Below are 27,056 nucleotides of genomic sequence, written 5' to 3'. Positions count from 1 at the left end.
GGGCGGAGTATGGGGGGCAATGACCCATGTTTAATATGTTAATTTATTATTGTTATTATTATTATTATTATTATTTATTAATTATTGGTTAATAAAGCTGTGGACAAATTTCCCCATATTACTTAGTGTCTGTGTGTTATTGGGTTAGGATATGGGGGTGGTTTGTCCTGGATTCCGACTGCCCAAAATGGCGACTATACACCTGTCATGACCATTGATCCTTAACCCAGTCACCTAAACCAGTCACTTTTAATACTAATATCTGTACAGTAAAACAATAAATTAGAAGGGTACCAGAAGCTACACATTGACATTAAGTATTACTATATAGAGTTTAACATATTTTTCAGGTGTTTTTTTTTTTTCACAAAAATACCTCCCCACTTTCACTTCTTTAGTCACTTCGAAAATGTGAAGGGAGGGGAATAGGAAGGGGTGAGAGACAGGTATCTGCAGAGGCACAGAGACGGGAGAAGTGGTTAGAAAGAAAGAAAGAAAGAAACAGAGAAAGAAAGAAAGAAAGAGAGAAGGAAACGATAGAAAATGTCCAGATACCTGGCTCTACTTTTTCTCTGTGTTTTTCTATCAAAAGGTGAGTTTTAGCCATTTAAATTTCAATAATAATTTAGGAAGAAACTATTTGAACACGTTTACAAAATGTTTAGAACCAGCAAACCGTAGGACAGGATCTCCAAAGAATCCACAGCGCTGAATAACTATTTAAGAATATTATTGATCTGTATAAATACTATAATATTAACATAGAAACATAGAATGTGACGGCAGATAAGAGCCATTCGGCCCATCTAGTCTGCACAGTTTTCTAAATACTTTCATTAGTCCCTGGCCTTATCTTATAGTTAGGATAGCCTTATACCTATCCCACGCATGCTTAAACTCCTTCACTGTGTTAACCTCTACCACTTCAGCTGGAAGGCTATTCCATGCATCCACTACCCTCTCAGTAAAGTAATACTTCCTGGTATTATTTTTAAACCTTTGTGCCTCTAATTTAAGACTATGTCCTCTTGTTGTGGTAGTTTTTCTTCTTTTAAATATAGTCTCCTCCTTTACTGTGTTGATTCCCTTTATGTATTTAAATGTTTCTATCATATCCCCCCGTCTCGTCTTTCCTCCAAGCTATACATGTTAAGATCCTTTAACCTTTCCTGGTAAGTTTTATCCTGCAATCCATGAACCAGTTTAGTAGCCCTTCTCTGAACTCTCTCTAAGGTATCAATATCCTTCTGGAGAATTGAATGGGTCAACAAGCTTATCTAATGTACGCCATGTGGGTTACTGTCGAAATTGTTGAACCACTTTAGTGATGGAAATTTACATGTTAGCATCGGCTCTGTATGCAACGTTTCAATGTGAAAGGAAAACCGTCAAGCTTTGGGCTATTTACTAAATTGTAGATTGTAGGGAATTGAATGGGAAATTGCGAATTTTTGGGCTATAATATCTGAACTGGGAAAATGTGTCCAACTATTTTTCAGTCGGTCTTTTTTTAAACCCTTAAGGACACATGACATGTGTGACATGCTATGATTCCCTTTTATTCCAGAAGTTTGGTCCCTAAGAGGTTAAACTAAAATTTGCAGTTATTTGCTCTATACTAACTTGTTAACCAAACTAATATTTTTTTTTTCGAATTCTGGTACTTTTGAGATTATTTTCAACTTCACACTTTACAAAAAATTTTCGCAAACCACCAAATTGTAGTGAATTGAAATCAAAATGCCAAAAATATAATAACTGGCTGTTTGAGTCAAAATGTTACCATCTGAGTTTCAATTTGGACTTTATTTAAAAACCCCATGTGAATACTATTGCCTACATTAGTTAATAACCTCCAAGGTATATTGACAGTGTGGGAACTGTGCTGATCATTATTTTATTTATTTTTTTTCCAAATATTTTTTATTGTTATTTTACAGAAAACTAAGCATATATGTTCAACAGCATTTTTACATTATTTCATACAATATGGTAAATTGGATTATTCCATTGTGTTACCATTCAAGTCCTTTCTTAAATGGATGGTCATTAGATTTGAGTATCTAAAAGTTAATATTGTCCAGTAGAGATGTTGCGAACTGTCCACCGAACGCTATTGTTCGCTGGCGAAATGTTCGCGAACGGTTCGGCGGACAGTTCACGACATCACTATTGTCCAGGAATAAATTACTTATCCAAAATACTGCCTTCAATGAGGTATATTTTACACAACATATAACATAAAAATCACATACAACATACAACATACAACGTAAGGACACCTACGGAGAGCAAAGAGGATGGGTTGCTCCAATATAGTTTCTTTAATAATATTGAATCAATCAAGAACCATTTTAGGGATAATATTGATAGTATTTTGCTAAGTGAATATAGCTAAATATATTCTTGCCAAGGTTTTATTTATTTGGAGAATCTATTCTTCATAATAATCAAACCATTTTTTTCCATATTTTGTTATAGGTATCAATATTGTTATCTTTAAAATAGACATCCTTTTCCATTGCACCTTGATAATGGATTTGGGCTTTGACCTCTATTAAGGATGGAGATTCAGTATGTCTCCAATTTCTAGCCATGCACGGTTTAATTGCCATTAAAACGTGGATAATTAGATATAAAGATGGTTTAGCCATTTTTGGCATATTTAGATGAAATAAGAATCTTTCTGGGGACAAGGTGATATCTACTTTTAAGTCGAGAGATAAGTTTAGAAATTCCCAACTTAAGGTTGTCCAGGCCAGTGCAGTCCCACCAAATATGTTTAAGTAAACCTAGTTCACTATTACATCTCCAACATACGTTGGAGGAATTTGTTTGAAATTTGCATAATTTAGTGGGGACCATATACCATCTGTGGATGAGTTTAAGGAACGTTTCTTGTATATTTATACAATGAATCGTTTTTTCTTATTTATTCAAATGAGTTTAACCAATCTTGCCAGTAAAAAAAGAGTTATCTAGGTCAAGTTCCCACTTAATAACTGTGTTCAGTTTAACTTCTTGATTAAGTGTATCCAAGGCCCTTCTAGTTCTTGAAGGTTTATTATTGGGCATAGAGGATCTTATCGAGGGGCGAATCTCTAATATTCTTAGGTAAGTAAAATATTCGTTATTCAATAAACCTAGTCTTTATTCGATAAACCTAGGCTGATCATTTTTACTTTCATCGTTAATATAGAAGCAAGATATTCCTCAACCCTCAGTACAATACTGTTTTATATGGGTTATAGCACACACAAAAAATGGACAAACATATCAATATGAACCGTGATAAGAGGTAAGGAGGGCTCCGCTCATTACGGTCACAAGCTAGAAAAACAGTTCTAGCTATTCAACCAGTGAAAAGAAATGACATCTCTAATTATGGTTACATACTGTGACATACGCAGTGCATGGCACATGGCCTTTCTTCCCAAACTGGGGATTTAGAAGAAGTGTTTATTTTAGGTTAAAACAGCCAAAATATACAACAGATCCAGCCTGTCTATTTGATCTGTTTTAGTGATTTTTCTATATATTTTGCAATTACAGTAAATTCTTTACTGAACCTCTCCTGTGGTGCTTAGTTTAGTGTCTATGTATACGACGTAGTGAGGGTATTTTAGGATGTCTAAGTGACCAAGAAAGCAGTATTTAGTAATTGTTAACTGGTATCGGTTTTTGTGATACAAGTGAAGCTTAGTCTATATAACGAATCTTCATACTTTGAACAGATAATATTTAACACGTCTATTACATGTTTACATGTTTTTCAGGTTCCTGTCTGAAATGTAACCAATGTTCTGGGATACCGTATAACTGTATTGACAAGGAGCAACAGTGTTTTGTTAATCAGACGAGCTGTATCTCTCAGTCATTCACTATTGTAGGTAAGGTGCAGGTGGGCAACATCTTCTAGAACTGATTCTTTATACATAGAATTTCTTCCTGCCTCTCCAATTATCCACCAACGTATTAAAAATAGGTCTGTCTGCCTGCTTGATGTCTGCCATTCTTGCTTTTAAATCTCTACATAATGCTGCTCCCACCTATCTATCCTCCCTTATACACAAGTATGTCCCGTCTAGGCCCTTACGATCTGCTGAAGACTTACGTCTATCTTCTGTCCGTACACCCACCTCTGATGCTCGCCTTCAAGATTTCTCGAGGACTGCACTGTTCCTGTGGAACTCACTTCCCTCCTCTTTTAGATGCTCCCCCAGTCTCCACTCCTTCAAAAAAATCATTAAAAACCCACTTCTTCATAAAAGCGTACCAATTAAACTGTTAATAGCTCCCGACTGATTCCTCCCTTGCAACTGTCATTAGTCTATAATACAATCCTTACATTTTGTGTCACTTTACTCCACTCCCTCTAGCATGTAAGCTCATTGAGCAGGGCCCTCAACCCCTTTGTTTCTGTGTGTCCAACTTGTCTGGTTACAACTACATGTTTGTTCGTCCACCCACTGTAAAGCGCTGCGGGAATTTGTTGGCGCTATATAAATAATAACATAATAATAATAATGTGACTTGTATTACTACTTTCAAGTCTTACTCCCATAGCCTGCAGATATGATAAGCCCCAAAATACATGTGGTGGTCGGGTAATCCTACAGTCCATTTGTAATGATATATTCCTGCAATCTCATTGTTATACAATTAGCCAACAACCGATGCATTGGTCTTGACCTCCTCTACTTGTAGGCCAAGTCCACCCAAGCCTGGTCCATGAGTTATTCTCATTTGATGGACACCTCTTTTGTAAAGCGTTGTGTCTTAGACCATTCATCAAGGGATTTCCTAATTTTGTTCCAAAGGTGATTCGCACAGCACATGGATCTGTGGACCCTTGACATGTGGATTAAAACATCCAATGCACATTAAAGTGGGTGGTGACAGTCTTCGAGGTCATTGTCAATCACCGCCTGAAATCAACTTCTCTTTCCTCTTCTTTCAAACTCTGTGGTTATCTTCCTTAAGCTGTAGATGCTAATAAAAGTTTTATTAAGTATTTAATGTGATTACAAAATTTGATAAATGAATAAAAAGACAGCTCTCTTTCAGTTTCTTCCATTAGCGGGCTTCGGAGCACACTTGATGAATGTGTATTGTATAAGCAGCATCTATAAAAGAATTCTAAGATTTTAACCTCTTTTAGTATTATGGAATGATCAAATGCAACATTTGGAGAGACGAAAGTCAGAACTTACATATAAAACCTACTTGTTTTGTATCATTAACGCCCCTTTAATTATGGGCACAGATAAAAATGTTAAAAAATGGAATAATAATAAAAAAATGCAATAAAAGGCTCCAAGAATCTATGCACATTTAATTATGGTGCAAAATAAAATACACATTTTTCAACAGCACAAATAAATTGTTATTGCCACCATAATGTAGTGGTAAAATAAGAAATGGGTTTTATAATTCAAACCAGCTCCATTCAGCATTTAAACTTACCAGTCATATTATATCATCGACTAATCCGCGTTTCACTGGTCATAGAGCATAATTAACTCTTTGAGTTCTAGAGATAGTAATCTTTTGGTTGACATAACTGAATTTCCTTTATTAAGTATGAGAATTGTAAATATGGTTCCATTTGGTTATCTAACCATGTTTTTCTGATTTGAGCCAATTGTGGACTTTAGAAAAAAATCCTGTTTCGAATTCTCTACAATCTGCCGCTTTATTGAATAAACCTGTAAGAGTGGGTTTAGGAGTTAGCTGAATCATTCGTGAGTGGTCCTTTTGAACTCTCTAGAGTGTCTTCACTAACAGAGGTATTTACTATAGTGAGAATTCCAAACTTGAGATTCAAATTGTCAAACTGGAAACATTCTGTAAGTCTCAATTTGGTTACGATGGCCTTACATTCGAAATTCACTGTGAACTTTCACTTTAGTGAATAATCCTCAAATTGTGTCAAGAACAATTATATTTCAAAAAGTACTTCAGTTAGAAAGCACATTTGTATCTATTTTCCCCCCAACCTAACTATTCAGAATAATATTGTGCGATGCCATTGTCAGTTCTCCACACTAAACCATATAAAAATGCTCAACACATTCGGGACTGTTCATTTTCCCAAGATGAGATATTTGTTCCATCAGTCACTGTTGATATACGATCCTGTGTTGTTTTGTTACAGAGAACGGAACTGTTACTGAAAAGACCTTTAAAGGCTGCAGTGAGGGTCTGGTGTGTAACGAAACGATGTACTTGGACCGGGGGATTCGTAAAACCTACATGAGCTCCTCATGCTGTCTCACAGACAACTGCAACACTGGAACTTATTACTGTGAGTTCAGGCTTCGTTCCTGTCCTAGGCCGGACTGAAACTGTTACTTTGTAGTCAGGCAATTAACTGTAATAAAGTAGGCACTGTCCGGTCAGTGGCCATATTCTAGAAGTCAGGCAAAAAATATGCAATAGTATAAAAAAAAAAAAGGAAGTATAAAGATTAGATATTACTAGTCTTCACCTGTCATCACTTGGTTTCCCCATATGTAAATTACGTTCTGAGCACGATTGGCAGCCATCGTGCCCTCTGCACTGCCCATAATATGGTGACACAATAAGGCAAGGATGACTAACTATGGCACCTCAGATATCTCTCAAGTATATATCCCATGGTCCTTAGCCAGCCTGTATGAATGGTCATTCGTGGGTAAATGGAGTTTACTCAAAATCTCAAATTGAGGGATAACGTCTGTTAATGTCTCTCCTCCAGCAACGGTTCCAGTGGCTGCATTAAACTGTTTGGCTTGTATAGGCAACAACCAGTCGTGTACTCTTCCAAATGTGACATCAATCCGATGTGCCGGGGTCCAGGATCGCTGCATGACGATCACAAGCTTGTTTGTTAGTGGTAAGAGAGGAAAAACAACCCAGAGCAAGCGAAACTATGTATGTACCTAAATATACAGAATCCTAGAGGTGCAAAGAGACAAAGAGCTCAGATGTATTAGCAGCCTCGAGTGTAGTAAAATAGATTTCCATCTGATTTATTCCTCAAAGAACTAGAATCTTTTCTTCTGGTGGACTGCTGCGTTACCCCAGTACGCACAGTTCAGGCTCAAATGACAGCGTTCCAAGAGGGGTTGAAGCTATTCGTTTATACAAATATGTTTACACATATGTGAAAAAAAAAAGTCACTTGGAGAAATCTCCATATCTCTGGCTGACGGATAACCCTCACAAACATCATTTAATTCCCTTATCCCTAGGATCACACTTCTATTAACAGGTGTATTCAAAAAGTTAATTCCATTTTTATTCTGAGAATTCATTTAAGTCAGGACATTGTTTATCAATGCAATTTTTTCAAAGATATCATGGAGAATAACTGCCCTCCTTTATTAACAGGTTCAAGCTCAAACTCTGTGGTTAAAGCTTGCGGAACAGGAAACCTTTGTGATCGGAGACTGGAATATAACACCGGGAAAGGAAGGTTGTATACGGATATAACATGCTGTGGGAAGACCAATTGCAACAATGGTGCAATAGCAGGTAAATTAACCAGTACTCTACTAGTCTTGGACACACACAACCCAAACCTCTATCTTGGGGTAGCAACATATTAACTAAAGAAAGGTAAAAAAGCACATCTGAAACACATGTGAAGATTTGTTAAGGTATAGTTATCTGAAAGATGGCTCATTCATATCATCACTCTCTACCCTTACTTAAACTCTGCCTGGAGGCTGGAGCTGCTCTGAAAGATCAGAGAGAGGAACATGAAAAGCCTCTACCACGGTCTCACTTGACCATGCTATGTGTTATGGTACTTTTTCAGTAAACCAAAATGTTTAAGTGTCTATCTGTTCCTGTCCAAATTAAAGAGAATTGAATTGCGTATATACGCTGAAGTAATTCAGTCTGACACACGGAGTTCAGGTTAAAATAACTTCGAGGAAATTTATTGGCAAGTGCAAGATCAAAGGGCGCGCAGGCCCTTTTAAGAGACATTTTCGTCATCATTGGTTATCAAGATATCAGTGAATAAACATCATTAATTGGATTAATTGTTAAGTGTCTGGGTTAGTGTCCACCTATCAATATAATTAATTGGATCAAAAGCTAAGTGGTTAGTTCCGTGTCCACCCACCAAGAGGTGGTACTTTTTCGGACACGGGTGGGGGACAAGGGGTCTTGAGCGTCATTTTACTCGGTCGGTGATGTCAAATCTCGTGGTTAGGTGCAAGGTCTCTTATGAATAGAACATTTCATTACTACTGTGTTCTCATGGCCTTTAAATTATACTATGTTGCGAGTTAGGGGAAATTCAACAGTTCCTGGGTTAGTCATATCCTTATGGAGAATACAGTCTTTGTCTATTGTATTAGATGTGCTGAGAAATACTGTCATGTAATGTAGTTTTCATATGAAGAAGTCAGGTTATGAGGACAAAATGGAGGATTTGTCACAGTATCAGGTTAATACAGAGTTAGAGCAGCAATTCAATATAAATACAATAAGATTTTTTTTAATAATTCTACATCAGTCCCCCCTATGAAATGTTAGATTCTAAGAGATAAAAACTTTATTTGTTAATACCAGAAGACGTGTTAGCCCAAAGGCACAGAAACCCCGTGGCCGCTAGCTAGGTGTTAATGCAAAGTGCAAGTCTGTCCCTATTTTCTGACCCTACTAGGCTAGCTCATCTGTCAGTATGGCTCTCGAACACTTCACACCCATGGGTATCCCACGGCAGCTAACCCACCGCTTCTCCACACGGGGCCTTTACCATTCACTGACAGATGCTGTCCCTAAGGTGGTCCCTTCCTAGAACTCTCGCACTTTATCATCAAAAGGGATGGATTGCAGCGGCAAACAGGGTGAGTTGAGATCCTGGAAATCTTGGTCATCAACATCAAGTAGTGTGAAAGTGGGTGCCGCTTGGTCAATAGTCTTCGTGAGAGCTTTCCTCAGGCAGGGGAAGACACAACAAAAGAGAAGAGCAAAGATAAAAAAAGAAATTAGTATTGCCATACCAATATGCATTAAAGCCTTTTTCCAACCCGTCATCCAACCAAACCATCTGTCCCAGGGATCTTTTATCCCGGAATTCCTTTTTAATTCTTCTGAGAGGTCATTTAATTTTGCTATGGCTAATGTAACTTTACCATTAGGACCTGTGTTTTCTGGGATGTAGGTACAACATGTCATGGTGTCGGGCAAAATTTTACATACCCCTCCTTTTTCGGCTAGGATCATATCCAGGGCTATTCTATTTTGGAAGGCCATTTGGGATGTTGCCTGCAATTGTTCGGCTAATCCCTGGAGGGCATCTCTGGTGTAATTAACGAAACGCTGTTGATTGTAATAAATGTAGTTTATCCAATTTAAGTTCTTGTTTGCAGTAACTATGGTAAAAATTGATTCAAATCCTGCAGCAACTTCATCTCTTGCTTTAAATTCATTGGGTACCCCCCTAGGCACCCCAATGGCATCAATGTAAATGTGAGGGTCAAAACTTCCTTTTACTGGGGCTTCACGCTTGGCCTTAGTGTGGCTGGACTCATGGGTGTTGGTATGTGTGTCAGAAATAATGTGTATAGGCATAATGGCCTTGGCCAATGTACACTCCCCCCACCACTCTGTGTCCATTCTGGATCTTAACTGTAAATCCCCACACAACCAGTAAATATCTCCCAGTGACCTAGTGTGCTGCTGCAGCAAACGTACAGGAACAGTTCTATATGTAGTACAATAACCTGCGGGAAAGTTACCCACAAATTTACCAATCCCATCATGTTTGACATAGCAAGTGTAATTACCTTTATATACGGTAACACCATGAGGAGGTCTTACATTTTTGGCTATAAGAGGATACTCCGCTGTCCATGCTTGACATTGAGACCTGTTGAAATTATATTGGTAGGCAAAAAGACTTAAAATGCATTTTTCTTCATCTACTGGCAGGGTTAAAGGTACAGTGCCCAGATGAGGCCGGGCACCACCACACACATAGCATGCGGTTCGGTTATGTTTGTTGGCATTATATTTCATCCATTCTAACCATAGGTTAACATCATTAAAACCTGTTTCAGCGGCCATAGTATCTTCAAAGGTGGGGTTAGCAATGGCCATCATGTCCTTAAAGGACTGGATGTGTGGTTTTAATGGGTTTGTGACCATATGAGTAGCTCCTTGCCACTCAGGGGAATTACACATATCTTTAAGGTAGAAATGCCCTAATTTAGTATAGGAACCCTTTTTCCAGTACATTCCCAATACATACTGGTCTGCATCTGTTGGGCTTGGATGCTCAACATTAAGAATTAATTTCATTGGTGTGCCTCCTCCAGGCTTTCTCAGAGTCATTCTTTGAAGGAGGGACCTACCATGATCATCTACTTTAGATAAGGCACTTTTTGGCTTGTAGCCCCAGGAAGGTCCGGCATTCCATCCCGCCGCCCCCCAATGGCCACAATTATGCCCCCATTGTTTGTCAACTACACAAACATATGGATCTTTTACATGAGGGATATCTCTATAGATATTCTGGATTTGTGTTGTAGTGAATGGGCATTCTACGATGTCACAATAATCAAAGGTATAGGTAGCCACACGGGTACATGATGAATTATACCAGAAGGTGTACCCACTAGCATCTTTAGTGATGGCTACTTGCTGGGCCTTAATTAAACTAATTAAGGAGACAATGTACCAGAGGTACATGGTTGTGCGGTATCTGCTTCCTCTGGGGCAGGAGACTTCTTGCAGTGGGAAGCGTGGATCCAATGTGGCCTGCCGGCCAATTTGACGGAAGTTGCGGTGATCAGGAGAACTTGGAATGGCCCGTCAAATCTTGGTTCCAGGGTGCTTTTCCGCACGAACTTCTTAACCAGGACCCAATCTCCGGGAAGCAGGTTATGGGTACCTGTGTTCAGATCAGGATCTGGAATTGAAGAGAAAACTTGGGCATGTATTTTGTTCAAGGCACTTGCAAGTTCAGTTACATAGTCTACTAAAACATCTGATTGAAGCTGTAACTGCTGTGGATAATAACAACCTAGCCTGGGTGCTGTCCCAAATAGAATTTCATATGGGGATAACGAGTGTTTCCCTCTAGGTGTGTGCCTAACGCTGAACAAAGCTATTGACAGACTTTCTGGCCAGGGCATTTTTGTTTCTTGTGACATTTTTAACATTCTGGCTTTTAGAGTGCCATTCATGCGCTCTACTTTACCACTACTTTGTGGGTGGTAAGGGGTGTGGAAGGCTAGGGTCACTCCCAGAGCAGTCCAAATTTCTTTAGTCACTGTTGCTGTAAAGGCTGGGCCTTGATCACTTTCAATGACTTCTGGAAGTCCAAATCTACATACAATGTCTGTAAGTAGGCGTCTTGCGGTTGTTTTTGCAGTGATATTGGCTACAGGGTAGGCTTCTGGCCATCCTGAGAACATATCCACCATTACTAGTGCATATTCATGAGACCCACTCTTGGGCATTTGGATATGATCAATTTGAATTCTCTGGAATGGGTACATGGGTTTTGCTAGGTGCTTTGCAGGCACCTTGATTGGTCTTCCTGGATTACATTTTGCACAAATGACACAGGCCCTGCAGAAGCTGTTGATCAGGGTTGTGATTCCAGGTGCTTCATAATATTTTTGAATGAGGGCGGCCATTAGGTCTTTTGACAGATGTGCAGGCCCATGGGCCCATTGGACAACTGCTGGGTATAAGCTTCTTGGAAGGCAAAATTTAGAATTGTTGTAGTAAATTCCGTCCTTTAGGACAGCTCCTTTCTTCTTCCATTTCTGGATTTCTTCAGGGGTAATTATAGCTTGTTGTTCTCGTAGAATTCTTAGGTCAGTAGGAAGAGTTTGTAAGGTAAAGATAGGAACTTCTTCTTCTTGACCGGACACTTCTTCATCCACTTCCTGCAAATCTCTGGCTGCTTGCTTAGCAGCCTGATCGGCCAAATGGTTGCCCTTTGCTTCATCTGAATCCAATTTCCCATGTGCCTTTACTTTCAAAACGGCCACTTCTTCAGGGAGTAGGAGGGCATCCATTAGTTCCTTGATTGCAGAGCTGTGTTTGACTGGTGTACCGGCAGTGGTAAGAAATCCTCTTGTCTTCCAAATGAGGCCGAAGTCATGTGCCACACCCAGAGCATATCTTGAATCTGTATAGATGTTGGCACGCTTTCCCTTGGAAATCTTGCATGCTGAAGTCAAGGCTTGCAATTCAGCTTCTTGCGCAGACATTGCTGGCGGTAGAGGTGATGACTTGAGAACTTCCCCTGTCGTGGTTACGGCATATCCTGTATGGTATTTTCCTTCTTCATCAGCATACCTTGAACCGTCCACAAACAGAGTAAAATCCGGATCCGGTAATGGATTCTCATGCACAGTTGGTAAGTGTACTGTTTCCATTTTCATCTGTTCGAAACAGTCATGAGGAGTTTCTGGGTCATAGTCATTTGTTATAACTAGGTCTTTAAATTCTTTTTCCAGGAAATGTCGTGGCCATGCTTCAAGAAGGTCAGTTGCTGGGTATTTGGCAATGCCATTTTCCTGTAGTTGTGATTCATCCATGGTGGCCCATAATTTTGCCATGGGCCCAAGGTCATTCCATGATCTTGTCTTTAACTTGGTAACAGGAATATGTGGAATAGCAGTATCCCAATGATGGTATAGGTAATTGAGTTCTGGGGGCAGTTGGATCAGGACCATGCTGTTGCCTTCCGAGTCACAATAGAAATCTTGGGCAGTGAGCTTTACTTCAAACCAGTGATAGAGCTCATCTTCATAGCAAGGTTCAGGAGTAATGTCTGGCTTGTACCACATGGTACAGAAGGCGTAATCTGGACCTTCACAGAGAGGTGTCTTGTCCTCGTGAAAAGTTAAATGTGGATGCATTTTCTTGATACATCCACAGAGAAGGTAAATGTAGGTTTCATCTGTGACAAACCCATAGTAGATACCCCCCTCAGGGAGTGGAAGAAGAGTGGATGGGTTAAGAACTTGACACCTTTGTATAGAAATGTTGTCAGGCAGAAGAAGATGACATTGCAGACGTAGGTGTCTAGCGGGAGACACGTGCTTGAGCTGGACTTGGTTGATAATGGCAGAGATGTCATGAGGGGCCAAAACAACCAACGGGTGGCCAAGGACCAGGTCTGAAGTTCTTTCAATAAGTTCTCTTGCAGCAAAAACAGCCCTAAGGCAGGAAGGGGTCCCTCTAGCCACAATGTCCAGTTGGCATGAAAAGTATCCAATAGGCCTCTGGCGGCCTTTTAAGTCATTAGTTTGGGTAAGAACTCCTGTAGCATGACCTAGTCTTTCAGAGACAAATAATTTGAAAGGCTTGGTATAGTCTGGTAGGCCCAAGGCAGGAGCAGAGACAATGGCACGTTTAAGAGATTTGAAATTGTCCAGAGCTTCGTTGGTCAGGCCGAATGGATCTGACTTGAGTGCATCGTAGAGAGGTTGCATAAGCAGAGAGGCCTCTGGGATCCATGCTCTGCAGTAGGAAATGAGGCCTAAGAAGGCATGAAGAGATTTTGAAGTCCTTGGGGGTTGAATGTCCAGAATTGTTCTGACTCGGTCCCGAGTGAGATGTCTGGTACCTTGAGATAGGCAATGTCCAAGGAAAATCACAGAGGGTTGACAGAATTGCAGCTTGAGAAGCGAAGCTTTACATCCTTGTTCTGCCAAATAGCAAAGCAGACTAATTGAACATTTTTCAGTAGTGGGTATATCATCTCCACAGAGCAACAAATCATCCACATACTGGAGTAAAACAACTTCTGGGTGTTCAGCTTGCCATGGGTCAAGAATAGTACACATGGCTTTGGCAAATTGACTTGGAGAATTTTGTGCCCCTTGGGGCATGACAGTCCATGTATATTGTTGCATTTCATGGGTGAAAGCGAACAGGTATTGACAGGATGGATCTAGTGGAACACTGAAAAAGGCATTAGCTAGATCAATGACTGTGAAATACTTTGCAGAAGGTGGGACGCCAGAGAGCAGGGTATGGGGGTTTGGTACAAGAGGGGTGTCCAGGACAGTGGCTTCATTGACCGCACGGAGATCCTGAACCATCCTGTACTTTACTGGCTCACCTTTTAGAGTCTTCTTCTTCACAGGAAATAATGGAGTATTACATTCTGATTTACACTCCACTAAAGCACCCTTTTCCAGGAGCGCTTTGATGTGAATAGAAATGGCTGCAGCCTGTGCTGGTTTTAGAGGATATTGTGGTTTCCTTGGTAACTTAGCTCCTGGGATAAGCTTAACCACCACAGGTGGGACATTTAGATGACCTATATCCTCTGGGCCTGAGGACCATAACTTAGCAGGCACCTGAGTTTTTAACTCATCTGGGAAATTGGACCTAGGTTCTGCTGCTTGCTCATTGGGTATATCTAATTGCAGCATCAAAGGTAAGGAGCATAGGGCTGAAGTGTCAGAAACAGATAGAGGTGTAGACATTTCTACCTGTCCATCTGGAGTGAAGGTTATAGACGCCTGCAGGCGTGAAAGGACATCAGCGCCTAACAGGTTAATTGGGCATGTGGAGGAAACTACAAAACGAGCAAGTAAGCTTGTGCCAACCCGCAGAGGGGTTGTTAGAGGACTGTGTCTCGGTTGGCCATCCACTCCAACACAGGAGACATCAATACTTGACAAGAAAGATGGGTCTGGCAGGTCTTGTTCTCTGAGAACACTTCGGGCTGCGCCTGTGTCGATAAGAAATGTGGTAGGTTGGCCTTCAATGGGTAAAGTCACTGTGGCAAGTGCCCCCCCCCCCTTATCCCCTGTAAACACTGCCATGACAGGGGTTAATGACACAGGTTTGCCAATTTCCTAATCATCATCTGGTTCCTCAACAATTGGAACCGTTTTCATGGTCTTAGGGACCGGGGCAGGCTTGGGAAACTTTTTGGGCTCCCCTGTAGGAAACTTTTTGGGCTCCCCCGGTTCCCTTTTGGGTTCTGGACAGTCACTTCTGTAGTGTCCCTTAGCCCCACAATTAAAACATGTTACGTCCTCTAACTTGACACCCTTGGTGCCAGGGGTGATGGGGGTGGCACGGGCCACCATGAGAGGAGCTGAATTGGGTCTTCTGGGGGTTTGGGCAGATTCCAAACCTCTAGCAACTAGGAGTAACGTATCTAGGGGAACAACCTTGTATTCAGGGCGTGCAGCAATGATTCCCTTGCGTATGGAATCTTTAACACCTTGGACAAACGCACCTGATAGCATTTGTGAATGAATTTTGTCAGTGAGATCAAATCCCAAATCTGTAAACATTTGATATAATCTTGCATGAAACCTTTCCACTGATTCTCCTTTGTCTTGCACAACATCAGTAAGGCCAGCAGCTTGATCTGCAAGTTTATCCTTAGCCCAATCTCTCAATTGATTGCAAAAGGTTACTCCGGAGGGATAATCAACATCACTTGTAAGCAGATCTGTACTGAGGTGGCGGGCCATGCTGGGCCAATATGCATCCCCTGCTTTAATAGCACAAATGCTCAGTAGGTCACGCCAGGCGGCGGAATAAGTCTTTTGTATCTGAACTATCCCTCGGTAAAAAGGCATAGGCTGTTTCTCTGGGTCAGGGAGAGATTTCATTAAAGCACTAGCTTGTGTGGGGTTAAAAGCGACATATTTAGGAGGGGCCTGTTCTCCCCGACCCTGATGGCCGAAGGGATCTTCAATAGAACGGTGGGCTCTCGCAGCCTCCATTGAACCCTGGGACAGCCTGTCATCCTCTTCCTCATCTAGCTCTATTATCTGGGACCTTCTGCGTGAGGGGAACACCTGAGGAGACAGGGCCGGGGGATAGGAGGGAGCTCCGGAGGCGGGAGTTGCCATTGGGTCATAACCTTGGGACCGGTAATCACCGGGAAGCACCGGCATCAGGGGTGCTGAATGGCTGGGGGCCGCCATATTGGAGGCGGGGAAGGAAGTTGCATTGGGGTTAAGGGAAGACGTGGCGGCCATGTTGGATGTGGGCACATCCGGGGCAGACTGAACCGGACTGGGCATGACCGGAACCTGGGGAGTGACTTGGGGAAAGGGGTATGGCCAGTGAGGATAGGGGTATGGGAAGGGGTATGGCCAGGCCATTTGGGTGGGAGTTGGGGCGGAACCTGGAGTGGGCAGTGAGGTTGGGGAGGGATTAGCAGAGGGGGTGGGAAACTGGGCTGTAGTCGGGGCGGGCGAGGGAGAGGGTGGGGAAGAGTCAGTAAAGGTGCCTGAAGGAGGAGGAGGAGCCGGAGTGGGATCAGCAAGATTGACAGTGGCAGGAGAGGAGGGGTTAGTGAACTGGGCAGATGCAGATGGGAGGGTAGGATTATCTACGGAGACAAAGTGTGAGGAAGGAATGGCAGATGAGATGTTAGCATTAGACTCAGAAGGTGGCTTGGGGATGGATGAGGATGATGGGAATGTTAGGGAGGGAGAAGGGGAAAAGTAGGATCCATCAGAATTTAGGACCGGGCAAACGGGAGAGGTGACGGGATGGGGATTGGGAGGATTAATCAGCTGGCAATCTCCCATTACTGACTGGATCTTTGGGATAGACATCCCCCGGGCGCCATTTTGGGGCGCTGGCTGAGGAAGAGCCCCAGCAACACAATTATTATGGTACACAAACATTTTCACACCCTTGTGAATTATTTCTTCTTCAACCCAACCTTCTTGCTGAATAGCCTTTGCTACTCTGTACCATGCTTCAGCTGTTTTTAATAAATCATAATTTGCAAGCTTGCCTTTCTTTTCCATCAACAATCTACGCCAACTTTCTGGTTGTAATCTACCACATGTCGGCACAGCTATTTTACAAACTTTTGCAATCTTTTCAACACCTTTAACCATCTCCTCACCCTCTCTGTCATCAACTAAATCACATGCTAACCAGCCCTTACTGGGCTTACTTAAATCCTGCCCCATGATCCCTTCTCCCCTACACCAGCGTCCCAGATATAGGGAAAGATAAGGAAAATTGAACCGGAACGTCTACAATGCTCGACTGCCACCTGAGAATCGTGGGTCTTTCTCAAGTGCGTCTTCCCAAAACGTAGACTAGTCACTGAATCCGCCTACCCGGGGTGGTAGACACGGATTGGAGCGAGGTGAGAAGTGTGTGACCAATCACTTCTCTATTAAGAGGAATGGGAGTGGATAGTATAATAGTACAGGAAGTGTAGAAAAGGTAAAGAGTAAGGGAAGAAAAATCCTTAGAGACAGATACAGGAGTTTAAATGACTCCACATTAAACAAACAAGACAACAGTACAGTTGAAATACAGTGCATGCATCACAGTTCAAATGAAATCAACAGTAATCCCTTTCCTTCTACATGTGCTTACTCCAAAGTCACCTTTCTCAACCTCGTAGTGTCCCCGCTCGGAGAATGACTTCCTCAAGTCTCACTACCAGCGGCCAAGGATAACAGCTAACACCGGTCCGAAATCCTTTCTAGCCTCCCTCGTTACAGCAGTCCACTTAAAGTGGCCACGCCACCCTCACTCCCGTAGTGCCCTTATAAAACCCACTCTATAAGTCTCACTACCACGTGATGCGGAAAACAAGCAATGCCTGCCTGAATCCCCCCAGGAAACTGAGTCCCCTGCCACAAGGCTAAGTCTCCTACCACAGTTAAAATAATCAGTGGACCTTCAACTCAACTAGAGCCGAAGGGTCCGGGTCAGGACGTCCCCAACTCAACTAGAGCTGGATGGTCCGGGTCAGGACGTCCCCAACTCAACTAGAGCTGGATGGTCCGAAAGCGCACAGTGAAGCTAGCTAGGCTATCAAAGTGACACAAAATTGGATCACAGGAAACTATGATTCTACACAGATCCCACAATTCCACAAACTTCTTTTTCCTTACAGCCACAGCCACGAGGCTCCTAAAAGAAGTAAACAGGCAAAGAAGACCCCCAGGAACACATCCACAGGTCAACCCCCCTTTTTCCCTACAGCCACAAACACGTGGCTCCTAAAAGGAGTAAAACAGGCAACAGGACTCCAGGCAAATCCCCCGGGTCCACCCCCCCCTTTATCCCAAAAAGGGGAAAACAGACAAACACAGGACCCTCAAGCAAACTACCACTGGTCCACCCCCCCCCTTTATCCCATAAAGGGGAAACAAATAAACATTCAGCCCGGGCAACCAAACTAGACACACCCAGGCAACAGATAGACTAAATGCAGGTAACAAATGGGTAATAAGACTCCGGGCAAGATATTACCTGTCTTTGATGTCCTCCCGGGAAGCAGTCACAGACACGTGGACGGGTCAATCAAAGGGGCCGGAACATACCGGTGGCTCTGCAGAAGTCTCTACCGTGTACCTGGAGGTGATCAGTCTCCCTTCCTTCCCCCTGGATTCCTCCGTCCACCCTTGTCTTCCTTAGGACGGCTCACCGGCCAGACATAGCCCGGAGTCCCTGTTCGGGCGCCAAAGTTGTTATGGTACTTTTTCAGTAAACCAAAATGTTTAAGTGTCTATCTGTTCCTGTCCAAATTAAAGAGAATTGAATTGCGTATATACGCTGAAGTAATTCAGTCTGACACACGGAGTTCAGGTTAAAATAACTTCGAGGAAATTTATTGGCAAGTGCAAGATCAAAGGGCGCGCAGGCCCTTTTAAGAGACATTTTCGTCATCATTGGTTATCAAGATATCAGTGAATAAACATCATTAATTGGATTAATTGTTAAGTGTCTGGGTTAGTGTCCACCTATCAATATAATTAATTGGATCAAAAGCTAAGTGGTTAGTTCCGTGTCCACCCACCAAGAGGTGGTACTTTTTCGGACACGGGTGGGGGACAAGGGGTCTTGAGCGTCATTTTACTCGGTCGGTGATGTCAAATCTCGTGGTTAGGTGCAAGGTCTCTTATGAATAGAACATTTCATTACTACTGTGTTCTCATGGCCTTTAAATTATACTATGTTGCGAGTTAGGGGAAATTCAACAGTTCCTGGGTTAGTCATATCCTTATGGAGAATACAGTCTTTGTCTATTGTATTAGATGTGCTGAGAAATACTGTCATGTAATGTAGTTTTCATATGAAGAAGTCAGGTTATGAGGACAAAATGGAGGATTTGTCACAGTATCAGGTTAATACAGAGTTAGAGCAGCAATTCAATATAAATACAATAAGATTTTTTTTAATAATTCTACATCATATGCTAGAGGGGGGAGATTCTACCTCTCCCTTGTCACCAGGGATGGATCTCTCCCTGCACCCTCTTGGTGTGCTACTACCACATTTCAAACCACGATATTTTGATAAATCTCCCCTATAGACTTTCCAAGAAGTTGCACAGTAAATAACCCATGTCTATAAGACGTGAACACTCAAATATAAAACTATGTAGACTGTCCATAGAAAGAATACAGAAGTATTCAGTTCTGGTGGGTTAATAGCTAACAAACCAGTTACCTGTTATTCCAAATATCCACTATCACTAATGTATTTTACTTCAGAGCAGACCATGGGGAATTTGACCTTTTGTTGGCCCAATTCAATAAAAGTATGTTTTTCATTTCAATAATTCTTCAGTTGAGACTCACAAAGGAGTCCTGTCACCGGGATACTGAACACATCCTTATGTACACATCACTATTACACTTTTGACTAGTGTTTATGAACTGTCCTCCACAGTCTCCGTGAATGAGACACTCAATGGACTTCAATGCTATGCATGCAATGAGACGGGAAAAGGAGAATGCACCAAAAACATCACAAAGGTGCAGTGTACGGGGAACATGACCTCATGCATGGACATTCAAGGTGAGACATGAATTCATTCTTTTTTATGGGTGACCCGACCACGTCCACTTTTAAATTTGCATGGAGTTCCTCTGTGCTCCTCTATGGGTCTACAAGCTATAACATTTTAAAATCAACTTGCTTTAAACGGCATTTTGTAGAGAAAAGTATTTAGGGAAGTAGACCTTCGTAGCAAATTATGACCCACATCTGGTTTAATTGCTATTTGTTTGTGGCCAACTTCTATGTTCCATTCTTCAAGAGCTAATCCCATTTCTCTGCACAGGATTTCCACGAGGGACCACACTAATGCGTGGATGCTGCTCCAAAGATGTGTGCCTTGGGTTATCCACATCCTTGTTTGTCCTACAAAGTCAGAAGCTCTACTGCTGCAAAGGGAACCTCTGCAATAATGGAGTTGTTGCATCCTACTTCAGTTCCAGCTTGGTCACTGCGGAGTGGAACGTATATTTATTGGGAATGGCTCTGCTGGTTGTTATAGGTCGTGAAATACTGCTTTAATCTCACATCCAACTTTCAGGAGAATGGCGTGTTTGACTTGCACGTTAAGAACAATACCTCCCATAATCTGGAACATGTTCTGAACACTAAAGTCATTCTAAAACGTGAAGCATACGTGAAGGACAATTTAAAAATAGTAGGCCAAACTCAAACCCTGTGAGAAGTTGGAACGTGTTCCAGGAGAAATCTGCCTGATATTGTAGCACTTAAACTAAATGACTTCTAAGAGAACTCAGCAATATCAATAAGTAAAAAAAAAAAAAGTTAAAATCAAAAGGAATCCAAAACATGCTACACATGCTTTCTTACACAACATTTCTATACTACAACAAAACATTCTATGTCTACCAGTAGTACAACATATGGGTTAAATTACTGCTTTACTGAATTTTTCAAAATAATTTCTGACTCTCAATGGTCATAGATCAAGAACCATTCAAACTGTCATCTATTTAAAGTTATAATACATATATTACTGTTTTTAGTGACAATTAAGTGTCTTTAGATAGTGGTCTATTCAGTGGCTTAGGAGATAAGAATTCTAGGTCCATGAACAACATAATTCCAATTATAAAGACGATTATTTTCTGCAAGTGAATATCACACTGTGCTAAAGAGGGCTCTTTGCAGTGACATATATATTAATAGGTCGATTTGTCTATTCTATTTTTTGTGTGTATGCGTGTTGATTTATGTGTGTGTTCATGTGAGTGTTTGTACAGGTCTGTTTGGGTCAACAAGTTCATATGTATGAATACCAATAAATGTGTGAATGAATATATATACACACAAACATATTGCCCATATAAAACCCTTTATTTTTTGCGTTCATCTTTTCGATTTAATGGAGATGTGTGGGAATTGTGTGCAAACCTTCTTTACACGTGCATATATGTTCATTCATAATAATATATAAGGCATAAAGTGTGTTTTAGTGCTTCTGTCTGGGTGTGAAATCCCATGTATGGGAAGATGCACACAGATATGTCTAGATCCCAAATACTGGCTCTGTGTGAATATTGGGATGATTACAAGTTGTTGTTTTTGGCTATTTTGTGTACAAGCGATATAAATGTGTATAAAATATTTCTTATTATAAATTCAATAAATATGTTAATTGTAATTTTTATTATTCCTGCCCTTTGTGAGTTGTATTTCTGAATAGTATAATGTATGACTGAACAACAAAATCTCTCAAAAGTAGTAAATCACCGAATACCGGGTCATTTAGAAAATTGTGTTAAAGGTGAAACATAATTACCGAATGGCCATTTTTTTTTTTTTTTTAAATCTCCGTGAATACAAAACACACTTCTAAGCACATGAATGTTCTTTTAGCTTACCGTAGAACAAAATAATTTTCAAAAGGGTGTAAGTTTAAGGGACACGATAGGCAGTTTTTTTATGCAAAAAAAAAACAACTATAAATTTGGGGTCTATGGGATTCTTTTTTTTTTATATATAATAAACAGACACAAAAAACTTTGGAAAGATTTTAAAAATAGTAAACGAAGAAGAGATATCTTTATTAATGTTGAAAAAAAGTAAACACTGGAAAGGTAGTTTAAATCGTGAATTTTATGAATCAAGCTGTGTCAGGTGAGTACAACCAGCGCTGAACAGGAAGGAAAGGTAAGTGCTTTGCAATGAAAAATACATTTTAGCCCCTATGTACTCAGGAACTGGGTTAACGGCTCAATGGATTGAAGTCAGATAGATTTTTAATTTGTAATAGTTTGGGGTACTTGTCAACATCTATACTGAAAACAACGTATTTCTGAATTAATTGACACACGTTGGCCGACACATTCAGAAGATTTCAGTTTGACGTCCCTTGAAGTATCAAACATCAAAAAAAATCCAAACATGAAGTCCCTTCTCAGACCTCCAGCAGGTACACAGTATCACATTAAATAATTCAAATGAATGGACGTTCCTAGTAAACTATGGAAGTGCACACATCAATTTGAGTTGGCCATATACTTACAAATCATAAAATATAATATGTAAAAATTATAGATCACTGTAATATATATATTAATAACAACTATCAACACATAACTTCACTCTTCAGATCTTCCTACATCCTCATACCACAGATATCAACAAACCCCACAGACCTACATAGTTAAACATTCTGTAAAACGTCAGTTAAACATTCTAAATGTAAACAAAATTTGAGAAAGTCCAAGTGTATTATATATAGACTAAAGCATAGTGTTAGCATTCTATCCCATACAATCCACCAATGGTTATTGTTTATAAAGGCAGGTTTACACTTACAAGCTAAACATCAGATTTACCATCAGATAATGTTCTACTCTACTGGGTCTTAATTTGTCTGATGGAATGCTTATAAAATGTCATGGTAATATTGGTGCCAACAGGACCAGGACGTGTCGGAGACCTTGGCCTGACTAGAAGACAACTGGCAAGCCATGACAGCTCAGTTAACATCAATTCTCTCCATGAAATGGCTACAATTGTCACCTGAAGGCAAAGTCTTACATAAAAACTACTAATCAAATGTGTTGTGGGCAGAATTGCATAATTAGAAAAAAATTTCAAACTCGAACAATTTAGTAAACTCAAAAACACTACGATATCATGTATTTTCCTTTTACGAGCAGAGTATGAGATAATATTTGATATGCAGAATACTCAGACTGCGAAATATAATATAATCTTCTTGTGTTCCTCTCGTAATATCTCCATCTCAGCCCAATGCAGAGGTTTTTGAAATTTTACTGCTGTAATAATTATTTAATGCAATATTTCAAAACTGTTTTTTATTGGCATTCATTGCTACGAAATAGATACAGAGAATATGTCCAGGCCACGTAGCTAACAGAGACCGTTTTTCCTTATGGCCTCCCCATGGGAGTTATGGTCGTAAGAATTCTTTATTTGGCTATAGGGATTTAAAGTGCGTGTTTTAAAGCAGTTTGTGCATTTTGTAAACCAAATTTTGTATCATCTCATATATTTCCGAGCTGTATGGTTTGAACATGTATTTGATTGTTAAAGGGTTACTCCAAGCACCATGACCTCCTTACTGGTCTGAAGTGGTTATTGTGCCTGGAGTCAGTATGTGCAGCTTTTTACTAGAAGGCCTCTACAGCCACTTCTTTGTGGTTTCATTAGCCAGCCAAGAATACTCAGCATTCTGGTGCCAAACAGCCAATGGTAGCATGGACCTCCGTCAGTGCTTTCCCTTTCCTCCCTCATTTTGTCCTCCCTGACAGCTCTCCTCCTCCGGTGGAGAAGAGTGACCTTAACCCAGGAGGATCAGTCTGCAGGGGGAACTTGGCCTCAGCACTTAAACAGATGTACGTTTTATCTTTCTCCTTTTCTAATTTTTTTTTTTTTTTTGTGGGGCGGTCCACCATAGCAAGGATTGCTCTAACCAAAAACCCCGCCCAGACTTTCTTTGGCTGTCCAATCACAGACTTCCCAATGCAGATCAATGAGAAGTCCTTGCAAGGCAGGTGTTCTGGGCAATTGCTGCCTCTGGAGTTTAGCTCAACTGAGCTAACCAAACCAGGAAGTAACAGAATCATCACTCTGATTGACAGAAGAGGGGTGGGGGTATGGGGTGTAACAAGTTTAATCTTTAAAAGTGCCATTTTATACATAAAGGACTTCAGCAAGCTAAAGTGCTCTAGGAATCTGGAGTATTAATATTTTAATATTGTTAAAAAGAAGGTATAATGGCGGTATACCAGGCTTCCCCAAACTCCGACCCTCCAGATGTTGCTGAACTACAACTCCCATGATTCTCAGCCTATCTACTTCATGCATACAATCATGTTCAGCAACATCTGGAGGGCCAGAGTTTGGGGGAAGCCTGCTGTCAACCCTAGAAATGGAGCACAGTAAGGCGTGTAGGTGCCTGGAATATTTTTTAGATTATTTGTTCTTTTTTCTAACTACAGGTTAACCTTTTCAGTAATATTGAATTTCCCAGCAAATAACCCTGATTAGATTTTTCCAGGATTGGTAGGTCCCTTGACATCACACTATAGCTCCACCCATAATACATTGCAGCAGAGTGACATCATAACCAGTCACATGCACGCAAGCCTTGTGAATTAACGCACATTGGCCTATTGCTGTCTTTTTGCAGAAACTAGCGAAAAATATAACATTGTCCGGGGCAGCTGTTAAGTTCGTCCCGACCAAAATACACTTTAAGAGTACACTTCTATCACTGTGTCAGCAGACTTTTCACAAGTGATTTATAATTAATAAAATAGTAGTGGGAGTTTGAGCGCAGGACTTATTTATGTGTATTAGTATTTGCTTTTGTATCACACAGCCATGTTACAATGCTGCCACCCACCCCATGTGTTCCCTTTTAAGGGTTAATAAGTATTTACAGGTTTAAGAATACCGCTCTCTGTCTCATTAGAGATTTCTTTACTTGAAGCTAAAGCAAGCAAGGTGAATTGTTAGTGTAGGACCCACCTAAGAGGTTTTCCTTGACGTGGCAGGTGGGCTTACAACTTATGGCCATCGGAGTTACTAAAGTCCTATTAAAAAACCTCTATTTATTTAAATATGCACAGGAATTGAAGATTATGCTAGCTTTAGTGTACTAATAATCTTAATTTTAATAAAGACAGGAGGCGAGTATTTTGCATATCTCTCTTTACTAAAACTCCATAGCAGTAAAGAAAGTGATAATAAGAACCAATCAAAAAACAGTAGGAGGTATAGTATTCCCAGTGAACAGGCTCCTCCCCCTCTTTCAACTAGCGACATCGCAGACGGCAAAGTTCAAATAATGATGAGTCGAAACCAGTCTTGGGTCTGTAACAGAAGAATAAATCCGAGTGTCTTAGGACTATCCATGTGGAGTGTAGGGGAAACTTGGGGAATCAATCCAAACCAGTTAGGATAAACTTGGGATAATCCACATAGCGATAGCTGGAGGTCCACGTTGATTTACGCTGAAACGAGAGTGTGGAATAGGTTAGGTACTAGTCGAGAGACTTTGAAAGCATGGGAGTCATTCGTACAGTATTTTTATGTAAGATTCTATAATTAAATAGTAATATACCGGTAATACATACATTTCTTTCAAAAGAACCACAGGGCACAATAGTCATGACCTAAGATATCTACAGAATACGTAGAACAGTCGAATATGCAGGGAGAGCAGAGACTAGTTCCCTGTAGGAGATAGGAGAATAGGAGAAGGACAGTATAGAAGAATTAGAAGACCGAAAGGGTGGGTATGGGTGGGAAAATACTCGCCTCCTGTCTTTATTAAAATTAAGATTATTAGTACACTAAAGCTAGCATAATCTTCAATTTTATTACATGACAGGAGGCTTCGTATTTTGCATTTTTTAACGCTGATGTAATAAGGAAAAAGCCGCGCAGGAGTTCGGTCTAAAGTAGAAGGTCCGGAAAGTGGATTCGCGGGACCGAGTGAGCCCCGAAAGAGGCGTCTACGCCTGCTAGTGACAAGATCCAGCGTACCCATCTAGCGAGAGTGGTAAAGGAAACTGGATTGTGAGGTTTGACATAGGAGATCAGAAGTTGACCGGAGGGAGTCGGGCGGAGAGAGGCGGTAGCCGTCATGTAGCTGCGTAAGGTTGCGACCACGCACAATTGAGGTTCCGTGAGGAAAAAGGGATAAAAAATAGTGGTAGAGTTAGATTTGGTGTGTCGGGAGACATGGAATGTCACCCCTTCAGGATCCATAGAAAAGGCATTGGCTTCGAAGGCTCTAACGTCGGATACCCGATGAAAGGAAACTAGGCAGAGCAACACCGTCATTTTGGCTGACAGTTGGCGGAGTGAGAGTCTGTCGTTAGGCGGCCATTCTCTTAAGAAGTTGAGGACGAGGTCCACATCCCATAGGTGATTGTATTTGGGGGCCGGAGGGCGTTTGAGTCGCATGGCCCTCAGTAGTCTACATACCATAGGATCCTTGCCCACCGGGGTTCCTTGAATGGGGATATGGGCCGCTGATATCGCTGATCGGACTACGTTAATAGTCCTATAAGATTTTCCTGTTGTAAAAAGTGACGTCAGGAAGTTCAGGACGGTGGGAATAGGTGCCGTAATTGGATTGAGGTCCCGTTCCAAGCACCAAGAGGACCAGGAGGTCCAAGCAGAGAGGTAGCATAGTCTCGTCCCCGGTGCCCACGACTCCCATAAGAGGTCCCTAGCAGTCTGCGATAGTTCGCTGACTCGCCAGGTGCCCCGGAAAGAGTCCAAGCCACCAGGGAGAGTCTCTCTTCCATTATTAGCGGATGGGGGTTCCCCTTCGGATCCCTGAGGAGAGTCGGATGGGACGGCAGTAAGAGCGGATCTGCGTAGGACAGTGCTAGAAGGTCCGGGAACCACGGTTGACTCTGCCATAGGGGGGTAATCAGGAGCAGAGAGATTTGGTGTGTCTTCAGATAGTGGAGAGTCCTCGCTATCATGGCGAATGGGGGAAATGCGTAGGCGCCAAAGGGGGGCCAGGTCTGGAGGAAAGCGTCCACTGCTCTGCATTCTGGGTCCGGGAGCCAGCAGAAGAAGTCTGGCGTTTGTCTGTTGTTGCGGGATGCGAAGAGGTCTAGATGGAAGGGTCCTCTCCTTCTCGAGAGGGCATTGAATATCTCTGGATCCAGCATCCAATCGCTGCCGTCTCTCCAATGGCGAGAGAACCAGTCGGCTGTTAGATTCGTCTCCCCTGGGAGATATTCCGCCTGGAGGGAAATGTTGCGTGGGAGACAGAAGTCGAACACCTCTTTTGTGAGTTCGGATAGGAGTCG

At 41.5% G+C, this 27,056-nt stretch overlaps 1 protein-coding gene across 1 annotated transcript; it reads left to right on the top strand.

The window, feature by feature from the left end:
• The first annotated feature begins 508 nt into the window (after positions 1–508).
• Positions 509–20,852, top strand: LOC134577080 (urokinase plasminogen activator surface receptor-like). Its single transcript, XM_063435723.1, has 7 exons — positions 509–592; positions 3,777–3,890; positions 6,158–6,307; positions 6,740–6,877; positions 7,375–7,518; positions 19,654–19,782; positions 20,048–20,852. The coding sequence occupies exons 1-7, from the start codon at positions 544–546 to the stop codon at positions 20,281–20,283; spliced, it is 960 nt and encodes a 319-aa protein (XP_063291793.1). The 5' UTR covers positions 509–543; the 3' UTR covers positions 20,284–20,852.
• The last annotated feature ends 6,204 nt before the right edge of the window (positions 20,853–27,056 follow it).

Source organism: Pelobates fuscus, chromosome 11 (genome assembly GCF_036172605.1).
Source record: "Pelobates fuscus isolate aPelFus1 chromosome 11, aPelFus1.pri, whole genome shotgun sequence".
Classification (NCBI taxonomy): domain Eukaryota; kingdom Metazoa; phylum Chordata; class Amphibia; order Anura; family Pelobatidae; genus Pelobates; species Pelobates fuscus.
Note: the sequence above shows the minus strand (reverse complement) of the source record. Positions and strands in the feature narration are given on the sequence as shown.

What these genes read in the sequence shown, in the direction of transcription:
- LOC134577080 (XM_063435723.1), top strand. Translation starts at nt 544, where the DNA reads ATGTCCAGATACCTGGCTCTACTTTTTCTCTGTGTTTTTCTATCAAAA. An exon ending in CTGTGTTTTTCTATCAAAAG is followed by an intron (nt 593 to 3,776) that starts GTGAGTTTTAGC and finishes CATGTTTTTCAG; the next exon opens with GTTCCTGTCTGAAATGTAAC. An exon ending in CAACAATGGTGCAATAGCAG is followed by an intron (nt 7,519 to 19,653) that starts GTAAATTAACCA and finishes TGTCCTCCACAG; the next exon opens with TCTCCGTGAATGAGACACTC.